Genomic DNA, 13,437 nt, shown 5'->3' with positions numbered 1-13,437 from the left:
ATGCCGCAAAACGTGAGCAGCGCACCCGCAGTCGACATCCGAATCAACGCTACTTCCATGCCATTTGACAGTAAGATTCAAGTTTTGGAGCTTTGATTGATCCATCCCACGCCGCGTCAGACCCCATGGGACTACCATCTCTTTGACAACCATGAACAGGTCAGTTGGATCGAATAGGACAGCAGACCGGGCAGCAATCTCGACAGGCCAAGGGCGCAGCAAAAAACGAGCCGACACAGCAGCGGGAGAGGCAAAAGTGGTGCCGACATCCGGGTCAAGCGCCATGCTAGGGATCCCTAGCCGCTGACATGCTAAGTGCCGCCCATCCCCGCCCGTGCGCGTTCGACTACCTTGGGTATAGAAACAACAACTTTCCTCCTCGCGCACTTCTCCTCTATTCATGCCCCTATCCCAGCCATGTCCGAACGCAGACTGCCCTGGCGGCAGTTTATCATTCTCTGTAAGCCCCCGGGCCGTTCCGGACCTGCGCGATAGAACTAACAGACTCGGTAGCACTATGTCGCTTCGCCGAACCTATTGCGCTGACCTCGGTCTTTCCCTACCTTCCAGAAATGATTGAGAGCTTTGGAGTGGCCAAGGACGAAATCGCACAGTGGGCGGGCACGGCGTCGGCAATATTCAGCATTGGCCAATGTGCAACAAGCGTGTTCTGGGGACGCGCATCAGATAAATATGGCAGAAAACTCATTATACTGCTGGGGCTTTTGAACACCATGATCATGAGTTTGCTGTGGGGGTTTTCTTCGTCGCTTCCCATGGCAATGACTGTACGTGCGCTGCAGGGCGCCGGTAATGGCAAGTGAGTGGATTTCGCCGTCATCATGGTATCTGTCGTTTTTCAGTTAACTTTTCAAGTGTTGGAATCCTCCGAACGATGGTGGCGGAGCTGTGTCCGTGGAGGGAGCTGCAGCCACGCGCTTTTAGCATCATGCCATTGGTTTACAACATCGGTTCGGTCTTTGGGCCAGCAATCGGTGGCGCCCTGTCCAATCCGATGCGTGTCGACATCTCAAAACCACGGGGAGACTCCTTTTTCGAACGATTTCCGTACGCCCTGCCAAACATCGTCTCCGCAGCCCTGTTTCTCATTGGCATCATCACTGGCACTTTGTTCCTCCAGGTAACCTCCGCCAGACGGATTCAAATTTGACTCGCTTTCTCACCCGTCGCTAGGAAACGTTGACAAGCAAAAAAGATCAAAAGGACTATGGCCTCATTCTTGGGCACAAGCTTACTCTCACGACGCAAAACTATGTGCGCCGCATCAAGAACGTGTGGAGACAGGCGAGGGGCGAAGAGACGGAGCCCCTACTCACCAAGCAAGCGGACGGCGCTGCTTCACTGGGGACGACGGTGCACGACTACGACGAGGGGCACCAGAACAAGGAGGAGCCCAAGCCCGTGACGGTACGCGAAGTACTGACGGTTCAGTCGCTGGTCAATCTCCTGATATACACGTTGCTGGCGACGCATTCGCTGGGTTACGATCAGGTAAGCATCTTGCCCGCCTGAAGCATTGCAGCGAAAGCCGTGGTACACCCAAGGAGGTGCACATCACTCGACTAGCGGGGACAGAACGCATTGGACGGGAGCAGTCAAGCGGTAGTGTGCCGTGACTGTCTCTACCCATCAAGCCACAGCACAGTGAACAGTCAGATGTACTGACATTTGCTAGCTCCTCCCAGTCTTTATGCACCATACAGCGCATCCCGGATCCGGCAGCTCGTACAACGCATCCAACCCCATCAAATTTTCCAACGGCTTTGGCATCAATTCGTCGCGCATTGGAGTCATTTTCACGCTTTACGGTGCGCTAGGCATAATCTACCAACTCTTCCTTTTCCCGCCCATTGCGCGACGCTACGGCGTACTGCGCTGCTTCCAAATCATCTCCCTGGTCTACCCTTTGCTCTACATCATCACGCCATTCACGGCGCTGCTGCCGACGCGGAAATCACAGCAGGTCGTCATGTTCGCCATCATGATGGTCAAGGGCGCTTGCACGACGTTCGCATTCCCTTGCAGCACCATCCTGCTGACGAACAGCGCATCCTCGTTGCGCGTTCTCGGAACGCTGAATGGAATCGCGACGAGCGTCAGCGCCGTAGGTCGCGCTGCTGGTCCCGCGATTGGCGGTGCGCTGTTCACCGTGGGCGTCAAGCGCGGATACGCCATTGTCCCGTTTTGGGTGCTTGCCGCCATCTCGCTGGTCGGCGCCGTGCCGGCATTCTTTCTCGTTGAGGGCAAGGGGTTTAGCGCTGATGAGGATTCCTCCGCCTCATCTCCATCGTACTCGGATGTTGAGGATAACGAGGACGACTACGCGCAGGGTTATGAGGATGACGACGGCGGTCGCCGCGGCCGCCGCGCTGCTCGATCAGGCGACCCCGAGACTCGTGCGCAACGAGACGAAGACGAAGACACGTACGGTGCCCCCTCGGCTCTCCCCCTCTCGCGCACAACGACCGTGTCCAGCTCTGCCGCCAGTGACACGGCGTCGGTTCACTCTGCCTCCCCCGCGGACGTGACTTCCCCTCTGTCTGCCTCACTGCCGCGACACCGGCCGCAGAACTCGAGGGGCAGCGTTGGTGCTGGCGCTGGGAGGAGTGTTCGAAGGAAGACGAGTGTTCCGATTGGCATGGGGACCGGGTTCCGGCGGCATAGCTCTAACTTGGGCATAAGTCGCGATGGGTACGGGACAGGGCAGAGCTTTGGTGGGTAAAGATGACTGTTTCCTTTTTGCTTGTTCTGTTCGTCTTTGATACTGATGTTGTACTTGGTGGAATTGTTGGGTTCTGTCGAGATTGTCAACTTGTGTTTGTGGCCACAGCGTTTGACAGCAGCTTTTGGGCTTAGAGGGCGTTGTAGACGATTTCCACACAAAAAAGGATAACATATGGACTTCAACCATTGCCAAGGGCCCTGTGGCCCCGAGTGCTGCAGGGCCGGGGGTACGTGCGGTGCCTGCGCTGATACGGTAAGGTCTCGGAGGTGTTGCACGGCCTGGCGGGGCTTATCAGGCTCCGTTGCGGCCGGCCGGCGGCGCCGTCGTCATTGCTGCTACGGCTGGGACCGACCAAGGTACTGTAGGTACTCTCGCCCAAACCTCACCAATTCATCCCACGAGACCCATTCCCTCGCCTGGACCAACCGCTCAAATCACCCACCTCGCTCGATTACCCGACTGATCCTCATCCTATTGCTTCATCGTTCCTTCGGCCCATCTTCGCCTACGACTGTCGCGGCCTCCTGACCACCATTGCCACCCCGCGTCTCTCGCACAGATTGTCGAATCTGACCTTGCGCGCATGCCGTGACTTCTGCAACGCTTTCTGCTCGACGACACTACCAGTACTCGTAAAAACTCCCCACGATCCGCTCGTTCCTGTTCTCCTGCATCCGCTCGCCCGTCCCTGGCTCCACAGCCATCCGAGACGCCGCCAGGTCTATGGATACCTCGCCTGCTACAGAGTCAGCTCCCCCAGCAATCGACTCCAGCAATCGCAGCTCTTCAACCGAATTTTTCGCCACTGGATCTGGTTCCTCGGATACCGCCTCGCAGACCCACGTCTCGCACGGCGAGACTGAAACACCGAGATATCGCAGTGCACCTTCAGATGCCTCTCGTGGCGGGGAAACATGGATGGACTTTTTGAGGTCAGATAACGACAATGAGTCTGGCGAACATCTGTTGCCGCGGAATGGACCCGGAAACTCCGAACCATATCTGCAGAGGAGCAGCGCTCAGGCTGAAGGGAGCACGGCGGACACGGCGAGGCTAGCGGACAGAAAGAGGCGCTTGAATGTGCCAGAACCATCAGGTAGACGCGGTGGATATCGGTCTTCTTCGAGCCATGAAGGGACGGAGCATGCGACTGCTGGCGCATCGGCATCCAACGCCATAGATCTTACGGGGAGTAGCCCGGAACGACCAGCTCAGCCTTCTGCGACCTCGCCGTCCCATGATGGAGAAGGCCGGAGAGAAAGTGACATTGTGATTCCCACATGGCAGCCTGACTCCGCTGTTTCGAATTGCCCGGTATGCGGCACGCAGTTTAGCTTTTGGTACAGAAAGCATCACTGCAGGTACGTGATTACAGTCGTCCCCGAGCGACGTTCTTCTCGTAGTCATTTAGCCTGCCGTATTCCAATCTTTTCAATAATGATCTTCCGCAGAGGCGTTTTCTGCAGCGGGCCGCCTTGTGCAATGTTTCTCAACAGCTTCGCTTACCATTAGTCGACACAGGAAATGCGGCCGCGTTGTTTGCAACAACTGCTCGCCACATCGCATCACGATACCCCGTCAGTACATTGTGCGAGCACCGGAAGAAATAAAGATGCAGCAGGGCGGGAACTTGATCGACCTCACCGGAGACAGCGAAACCGATCGCCCCTCGGCTCCGCCAACCTACAATCCAGCTCTTGGAGGCGGGGAGGAGGTGCGCGTTTGCAACCCGGTAATCACCCTGTGCATCAAAGAAGACCAAGTTCGATGAATCTGACAAGTGGTAGTGTGTTCCTGATCCCAATTTCAGCCCGCCGCCCCAGCAAGACATACAATCACGCTTTCCCGATTTCTTTTCCGCCGGGTTCAGCGACTCCTCTGCTCAAGCATACACTCCACTCTCACCCGGTGGACGATCCAGGAACTTTACCATTGACAGCCAAGGCTTCTCACGTTTCGCCCCTGCCATGTCGGGTCACCGGCCCTCCCTGAGCGATGTGAGCTCGCGAAATGCAGCAATCGGCAGTCGCAGCGACGACAACTCGTCTCGCGCTCGAGGTGTCGGGCTCGGAAGTCACCAGCAGCAGTTTTCCTCGACGCCACTGGGCTCTGCTGGAAGTAATGGCGCAGGTCGTTCGCCTTATTCATATCCTCACCACCCAGGTTCCTTGTCTTTCCTTTCTCAGCATATGCGCAGTAGTCGTACCCACAGCGCAGGTTCAACCTCGACCGCCCATCAGTCTCGCTACCGCCAGTTCGCGGCTCCCACGTCCTCCCAACAGCCCTCACCGGCCCCAAGGCGCCGAGTCGTTCCAGAGGAAGACGAGTGTCCAATTTGCCACGAAGAGCTCCCGCCCAAGGGTCCCGACGGCAGCACAGCTCAGCGGGAGGCGCACGTGGAGGACTGCATCGCAGCAAACTTTGCTGGCCGCCCTGGACCTGCTCAAGGAACTCCTGGAAGTGGCGGCGGCACTCCGTCAGCAATATCGGGACATGGATCGCCGGCGGGAACTCCGCCCGTCGTTGCTGAGGGATCGCGCGGACGGCGCAGGGCCACTCACGGCATGCTGCGGTATCGTGCCACGGAAAAGGACTGCATTGATGAAAAGGGCGAGCCGCAGGAGTGCATCATTTGCTTCGAGGAGTTTCATGAGGGTGATGAGATGGGGCGGCTGGAGTGCTTCTGCAAATTCCATCGGGTAAGTTTCAGTGGTCCTGCCAGGATTTCTGTGCTAACGATGACCTTGTAGGCTTGCATTCGGTCGTGGTGGGATACTAAGGGCGATGGCAGTTGTCCAACGCATCAGGGCAGCGTGACACTGGGATAGGAAAATGGCAGAAAGCTTGGGTTCGGTGGAAAAACTCGCCATCCATGCCAATCCTACCCTTGACATCCCTTGGACCTGTCACCTAGTCTGTGTTCCTTCTCTTTTGCCATTTGGTCTTTGAGGCACAAGTTTCCAAATACATGCGGCGCCCAGGAGTTCCGGCGCATCATCACCACATCCATCCATTCATCCATTCACCCATCTTTGAGCTTTTTCTATTCGCTTCTCATCGCTTCTCATGACGGACGACGGCTTCTGCTGCAATTTTCGGCCTACATGTTGGTGGGCCAAGGTGGGCATAATAGAATGGCGTTATGCTCTCCTGATCTGGCGCACGAGTGCTGCGTTTACGTTTGCTCCGTATTGACAGTTGGCGGTAATTGCACAAGCATTCTTTGGTCGACATGATTTTCAAAGAACATTTGGAGATGGTAGGACAGCCTGAGCTGCCATTTGCAAAGCGACTTTGACCTAAGACATGTAGAAAGTGACAACTAAAATGCATCATGAGCTCCCGCCGTCCTAACAAATGAAGAACCTGGTAGCTGTGCGAATATCCCAGCGCGCAAAGGAAACACGACTTCGCTCCCAAGGCACGATGCGGTCACAGCACCCAAAATAAAAGCTTCCGAGACCCTCATGGACTATCCTCTGCCGCGTTCATGCCATTCTACGCAACAACGAAATCGCACGACCCGACTTCCAAAATGCGCAGCCGACCTTTGAAAGCCGCACAATCCTCCATCTATGACTTGTCTACCTAGCCTGTGAGGCTCCAAGGGAGTCCAAAGATGCCTGCGGAGCGCAGACTTGGTTGAAGTGATCCGAGGACGAGTAGCAGTGTAGGGAAATACCTATTTTTCGTCAGCTTCAGGGAAATGGGGAGCTGGTGTTCGTGCTTTAACTTGAAAATTTCCAATGTCCAACAGAATGTAGATGGCCGTGGTGTATCTATCCTCTCTAATTCGAAGTGTTGATGTCGAATTACTTTGTGGGATCAGTGTCAAACACCTTTCAGGCACTGTCTTAATGGCCCCGGAGCAACTCCTTTTTCTCGAAATTACTTCTGTATAATTGTAATGACACCTATTTGCGCCTGACGTGCTATTCTCTCGCCTTTGATTGTTACCAAGAAAGGCTCGCTGCAGTCTTTGTTCTGAAAGCCTCGCATTCTAGAAGTGGCCAGCTGCATCACTTTTGCTTCCAGCAGCAGGGAGTCGAAGATCTTTCGGCATGTGAACTTTTCAATCGTGTAGACAACATGGTCGTGAAGAGACAGCGCCGTGATCGTCTTGTGTTGTCTTGCTGCATTGCACTGCTCTTTTCCATCGCCTGCTCTGCACTCCGACTCATCACCACGCTTTCACCCCAAAGCTTCCTCCTCTCAAAGATATCTCGTTGTCTCCACTGTTTGCCACGGCCAGTTGCCCGAGCTCACTGTGCAAAGTCTCAAGGCAAAGCTGCGCGCGGGTGGCTCACGCTGACGGATCAAGCTCAAAGACGAAGCCCAGCAATGTCGCCGTCGTCCAACCTCTGCCTCAGCTAATTCCCACTGCCGTCGAGCTTCGACGACGTCTAATTCACTTCCCTCGACAATCTGCCCAAAGTAGAAGCTGGTCACCGCTCTGCTCTCGCCAAAACCTCATCACCGCTGACACCACCGACCTCCACGCCCTCAACCTCCTCCACCAAAGCTCCTTCACGACACGACAAGACCCACTGCCCTGCTCAAGGACAAACTGTATGCCTGCGCCCTCTCCATCTCCCTCGCAAACTTTCCTTCATGATGTCAAGAAATACAGCTACTACACACTGACTACAGCGTCTGCCAACGAGCTTCGGGCTGGATCAGCGATGTCGCAAAAGCCCTGTGAACGCGTTCGTCGCACGTGTGGTCTTTGTGGCGCGCGCCGCCTGGCTCGTGGGTAGGTGAATTTGATGATAACGGGCCTGAAAGGATATTGGGGCTTTGGTTACGATGGCGTGAGATCGGTTCGGGATGTGGACGTTTGCTGACTTGATGATATAGGATAGTTTGAGGTCCTTGAGCGACAAGGAGCGCCTCAAGTTACTCTCTCGTCTCCCTCGTGCGACTTTTGCGGAGCGATATCCCTCGAAACAACATCGCTTGGCGCAGAAGCCTTTGTGGCTGCGCTCTGAAGATTCCAGTTCCGTCGCGAGCAGCTTCGGCAGCAGTCCAGATCGAAGGAAGAAGCAGAGGAGCGGGCATTTACAGAATGGATTGGCTTGAAGATGAACCTATGTGAGTTGTTCTGGACGAGCCGTGGGACCATGGACCGCTCAAGAACAAATCTAACCAACCTCCAGAAACAATGTTCACGAAAGACTCGAGTCTCATTAGTGAAGTGAGAAGGATCTTATTGAAGAGGCGGAGCTTTCTAGGCCGATCCAGGGAAAAGTCACGTTTGTTGCTTTGCACAAAGCCAGCTCATCTTCTGCAATTCTTAACGGCCTTGCCGCATATCCGGACATTACTGAGAAACTCTTCGAGCACCTCAATCCAGAGGACCTGCTACAGCTCCATCATGCGACGGAATCGTTGCGCAAATTAGACAAAATCGGTCGGCTTCTCCCTGGTATTCGTGAGCTTCCGTATCTCAGACTTGAATCCTGGACGGCGAAAGTAAAGCTTCTGCCATCAAGTCGACAGCGCGCCAACAACACGGACAAGCCGAGTCATGAAGCGAACAAATTTATGAGTTGCAGCGGATCCTGGCACCTGGAAAAATTCATCCTTTGAACGAAGACGGACATCGAGAAATTGACGTTCGTAAAACTGAAGGACGGAATCATGAGGGGCTGGCCGGTTAAAAGATTGGATTCGTGCGCTGAGCAGAGTTGGAGGATTGTAAGATTGGGCGATGAAACCTTGCGACAAATCCGGCTGTTGAAGAGAATGAGAACGAGGCAAAAGATTGATGATGAGGACGAGAGAAAAAGACTCGTGGCCGAAGAGTGTGCCATTAGCGATGCTTTTGGAGAAAGAATTGACGCCATCAGAAACTGAAAGTACCCCCTTGCTTTGCCCTCTATGGTTGATGGATATGACTCGCCTCCGGAGGCGAGATGCTGTCGGAAGAGGTGCAGATCTGAGCTCTAGTGGCAGCAAACGAGGCACAATCCAGGGGCGGCCATGGGGATTGATGGCGTTTCAGGATGGAGGGACGCAAGAAACCTGATGTCCAAAAAGTTAGGTGATTAATGCTCCCAGCCAGCTAGTGGTAGATTCTAATCAAAGCTGATGCAGATGAAGCTATTGAGTGTTTGTCCCGAGATCAGCAGGTCTTGCAAACGGCCTCGTAGAAGCTGACTCGATGGAGTGCGGTGTGAGAGTCGAGACAGACTGTTTCTCATTAAGTCAAACTTCAAGTCCCACTGATCCATTGATATCCTGAATTCCGGGCGGGGAAGACATTCAATGTCATGTCGTTGAAAGTCGCGGTAGGATCAGCTGAGTTCGCGAAGACGCTTGGACTAAACGCGCACAGACTAGTCGCCGTCAACACCTCTCGTCGCGCTGTCGCGATAGCTAATTACGGATTAGAGGGTACGTCTGTGTACGTAATCAGTTATGTGATAAGGGGAAGATATTATCTTATCTCTATAACTATCTACTTATATAACTACTTTATATAATTAGAATTAGGTAATTATAAATGTATCTTATTAGTTTAGTACTAATATTACTACTACTACGCCTTAAGAGATATTAAAGATATTATATTAAGTACGTATAGTAGAGTTATCTTAGCATAATTTACCCCCCTAGAATAGAATAATTCTAAAGCCTAAGAGATATAAGAATATTATAAGATAAAGTTATAGTCTAGCTAAAATAGGAAACGCCTTAGTAATACTAAGGGAGGGTCCCCTAGGCCTCTTAATCATCTATTATAAGGTCTATAAAGCTAACTTTACCTATACCCTTATCCTCTTATTTAATACCCTTAAAGTAGCTAACTACTACCTAGTATCTAGTCTAGATATAGGGCTAATAGGTAAGAATATAGCTTATATAGGCTCCTTTAAGGAGAAGTATCTTATTATTAGGATTTAAGAGATAGCTATAGTTAATCTTACCTAGATAGTTATTATAGTATAATCCCTTCTAAATAGGGTTAAAAACTAATAAGGTATATAGATATAAGATAATAAGATTATTAAATAAGCTAGCTTAATAGATACTACTCCTAAGGACTTATATATAGTTTAGTTTCTTATTATAGTAAATAGACTTATAGAGGATAAATACTAAGTTAAAGGTATAGCTAGTCTTATAGTTAAGTTTAATAAAGGTAGGAAGGACTAAGGAGAGGATATTATATATCTACTTTAATTATATAGGGTCCTAGTAGGCTCTACATAGCTAGATATAGTATTTTCTAGTAATAGAAGTAAAGGTAGCCTAGATAGCTACTCTATATTTAAGTATTTAGCGCTTAAGAGGTCTAAAGATAAGGTTATTAAGGTTATTAAAGAGGCTACTACTCTAGTAAGAGGATATTATTAGTTTAAAGGAAGGGAAGAAATAAGTAAGGATAGTCTTAATATATAGAAGATAGTATATTTAATAAGAGGGTTATTAAATTATTAGTTATAGGGTTACGCGTTAGCGCTATTAGGTTTAGTATTAATCCTATATAATAGGATAAGCTAATATATTATAAGTAGTAGACTACTACTCCTAAAACTCTATTCTAGCTAGAGTAAGTCTAGCCTATTAGATAAAGGCTTTATAGACTACTCTATTAAGTTATTTAGTAAGGCTATTAGTAGGTATCTCTTTAGTTAGATACTATTAAAACTAAATAGAGCCGTCCTAGTACGCTTAGTATAGCTAATATTAGTAGATATCTATATATTAAAGAGATATTTTTAGTTTAGGAAGATCTTTAGTAATAATCCTAAGCGTTTATTAGTTATTATACTAAAGAATTAGTAATAAGTCTAATTATAAGTAGAGATTCTTAAAGAATTACTTCTACTAAACTATCTTAGTCCTAGCGTAAGAGAGAGATAATAACTTAGCTTTAGTAGTAGATTTTATAATAGTAGTTTAGCGCGTAGCCTTCTAGTCTACTAGGCTACTAAATAGTATAAAGATCTATCCTTTAGACGACTTATAAGTAGCTATATTATCGCTAAATAAAGCGTCTAAAGCTCTAAAGAACTCCCTATATAGGGTACTAAGTACTACTCTATTTAGCCGTCCTTATCTATACTATAGGCTAAGTTCCTTAGTATTAAGTAAGTACTATAGGATATAATTAGTAGCCTTTAAATAAGCCTTTATAGGGTTTATAAGGTATCTAGCTAGCTAAGATATAGTAAAGGCGACATCTAAGTATATAGTAATAGCTACGAAGTTAATTAAGCTAATATAGCCTTAAAACGCCTTAATCTCTTTAAGTATAGTAATATAGTCCTTAGGTATAAAGAGGTCTAATCTTACTAGGAGTAGTAATTATAGAGGCTTAGTATTAAGTTTAATTATGTACTAGGTAGCTATCTTCTTAATATATACTTCTTAGTCTACCTAAAGGACCTACTTAGCCCTATTCCTAGTAATCTTTATATCTAAGAACTAGTAGATAGGAGCTCTATCTATAATCTTAATCTTCCTCTTAAGTTTAGATTTAATAGCTACTATATATACTATATCTTTATAAAAGTAAACTATATAGAAGTTATCTACGTAGAAGAATATATATATAAGGCTATTAGAGAAGAGATACTTAATTCCTAGTACTTATTTAAAGCTAAGCTTCCTTAGAATACCCGTAAAGTAGGTTTACTAGAGAAGGAGAGCCTCTTTAAGACTATATAATACTTAGTAAATCTTTAATACTATACGGCCTAGATATTTAATCCCTTCTAGAGGCTAGGTATATAGCGCGTATAGGAGTCTAGTATTTAAAAAGGCGTTAATAATATCCTATTAGTTATACTCTATATTAAACGCTATAATAATAGCTATTAAGGTATAAAAGATTTATATAGTAAGGGTAGACGCGTACATCTTATACTTTATGCTTTATAAGTCTCCTCTTATATAAAGGCGAGCCTTATAACGCTCTAGAAAGAGGTCTATATTTAGCTTATATTTAAATATCTAAGTAAGGGGTATTATTACTATATCTAGTAGCTTCTTAACCTACTTAAACGTCCTAGTATCTATTACCTTCTAAAACTCCTTATTAATAGTATCTATAAAGAGGTCTTTATATAGGTATTATAGTATCTACTTATATCTATAAGGTTCTAGAGGAAGATTATTATAATAGAGCGTAGCTTACGTTATAATTTACGTAGCTAAGGTAAGGGTAATAGCTAAGGTAAGTAAGGGGTAGAAGCTTTAGTATAAGAGATTAACTAGATAGATTATTAGCTTATTATTAAGTCGCTTTACTAGATACTTAGGTTTATCTTTAGCTAAGCGTTTAACGCTAATAATAGGTAGGAATATACTATCTATATTTAGTAAGAGATATAGTTTAGGCGTTATATTTAATATAAGTAGCTAATCTTAGTATATTAGCGCGTCTATATTAAGTATATAAGGAGGGATCTTATTAGTAATATATAGTTCTCCTATATTATTAGTAAGATTTAGCCTCTATATTATAGGATCTATAAGAGTTAATAGGAGATTTAATAAGTCTAAAACGCTTTATAGTATAGCTAGGACGTCTTAAATAGGAAAGATTATATTATATTAAAAGTTATCCTAGTTAGTAGGCTTCTAATCTTCCTAAAATAGCTTATTTAATAGGAGCTTTTAAGGGTTATAATAGGGCTCCTACTAGTTATAAACTTTCTCTTTTATATTAAAGAGTTCTAAGGCTAAAAGTAGCTTATAGAACTAGTCTAGTAGGTAAGGATTAAGTATATTTAGCGTATTAATAGCCTATTAGTCCTCTAGCTAGCCTAGGTAATATTATTAGTATTTATTAAAGAGGACGTTCTTAGTCCTTACTACCTTATTTAATAATAGGATCTAGATTTACGTAATTATTATTAAATTCTAGCTAACTAAGTATCTAATATTAGTATATAACTCTAGCTTATAAGTCTTACCTAGTTAGTTCTTCCCTATCCTATAGATATACGTCTTATAGCTAAATAGCCTAATATAAGTAAGATTTAGCTTATAGCTAGTAGTAAGCTTAAATAGGGTTTTCTACTTTAGTTACTATATTAGGAAGTAATTAACTAGATATACTACTATAGCGTAAACTTCTAGCTAAAGGTTCTCTAGTAGATTAGTATATAAATATAGGGAATATACTACCTAAATAATTACCCCCCTAGCTCTCTTAGCTAGATCTTATACTAAAGTATATAGTACTATTAGCTTAATCTTAGTCTTATTATTAAGAACTATTAAGTAGAACTCTAGGCTAGCTTTTAGCTTATTATCTATCCTTAAGATATAGATATCTTACCTAAGAGTATAGATAAACGCTATAAGCTTATTCTATATCTTTAGTTAGGTCTTAGTATTATTAGTAGGATATAAGCTTATAAAGTATACTCTAGTCTCTAAGTTATAAGCGTAGAATAAGTATAGGTCTCTATTATATATAGGCGTAAAGTATATAATATCTACTACTATCTCTCCTAATAGGGTAGGGAGATAGGCTATAGTATACCTATTATTTATTATAGAGCTCTTAGATCTTATATATATATTATACTTATTTATATGTAGGATATCTTTAGATAGTATTATAATAGCTACTCCCTCTATATTATACTCTAGGTATTTAATTTACTTACGGCTAATATAGCTAAGGAGGGTATACTAGGCTAGAGATAGAAGAGACCTTATTAGGTTTATAC

At 46.3% G+C, this 13,437-nt stretch overlaps 2 protein-coding genes across 2 annotated transcripts; both read left to right on the top strand.

Annotated features, from left to right (window-relative positions):
- The first annotated feature begins 172 nt into the window (after nucleotides 1–172).
- On the top strand, nucleotides 173–2,986 carry IWZ02DRAFT_404 (major facilitator superfamily domain-containing protein). The gene is made up of 5 exons (XM_066765649.1): nucleotides 173–460; nucleotides 514–820; nucleotides 877–1,141; nucleotides 1,195–1,512; nucleotides 1,697–2,986. The coding sequence occupies exons 1-5, from the start codon at nucleotides 418–420 to the stop codon at nucleotides 2,741–2,743; spliced, it is 1,980 nt and encodes a 659-aa protein (XP_066626676.1). The 5' UTR covers nucleotides 173–417; the 3' UTR covers nucleotides 2,744–2,986.
- A 353-nt stretch (nucleotides 2,987–3,339) lies between these two features.
- IWZ02DRAFT_376 (FYVE zinc finger protein-like protein) lies at nucleotides 3,340–5,687 on the top strand. Its single transcript, XM_066764862.1, has 4 exons — nucleotides 3,340–4,107; nucleotides 4,268–4,478; nucleotides 4,534–5,445; nucleotides 5,497–5,687. Exons 1-4 carry the CDS (start codon nucleotides 3,470–3,472, stop codon nucleotides 5,572–5,574), a joined length of 1,839 nt encoding a protein of 612 aa, XP_066626675.1. The 5' UTR covers nucleotides 3,340–3,469; the 3' UTR covers nucleotides 5,575–5,687.
- The last annotated feature ends 7,750 nt before the right edge of the window (nucleotides 5,688–13,437 follow it).

This window comes from Phyllosticta citriasiana, assembly GCF_038021145.1.
Source record: "Phyllosticta citriasiana strain CBS 120426 chromosome Unknown IWZ02scaffold_1, whole genome shotgun sequence".
NCBI classification, from domain to species: Eukaryota; Fungi; Ascomycota; class Dothideomycetes; order Botryosphaeriales; family Phyllostictaceae; genus Phyllosticta; species Phyllosticta citriasiana.
This window is presented reverse-complemented; position numbering and strand designations above follow the sequence as displayed.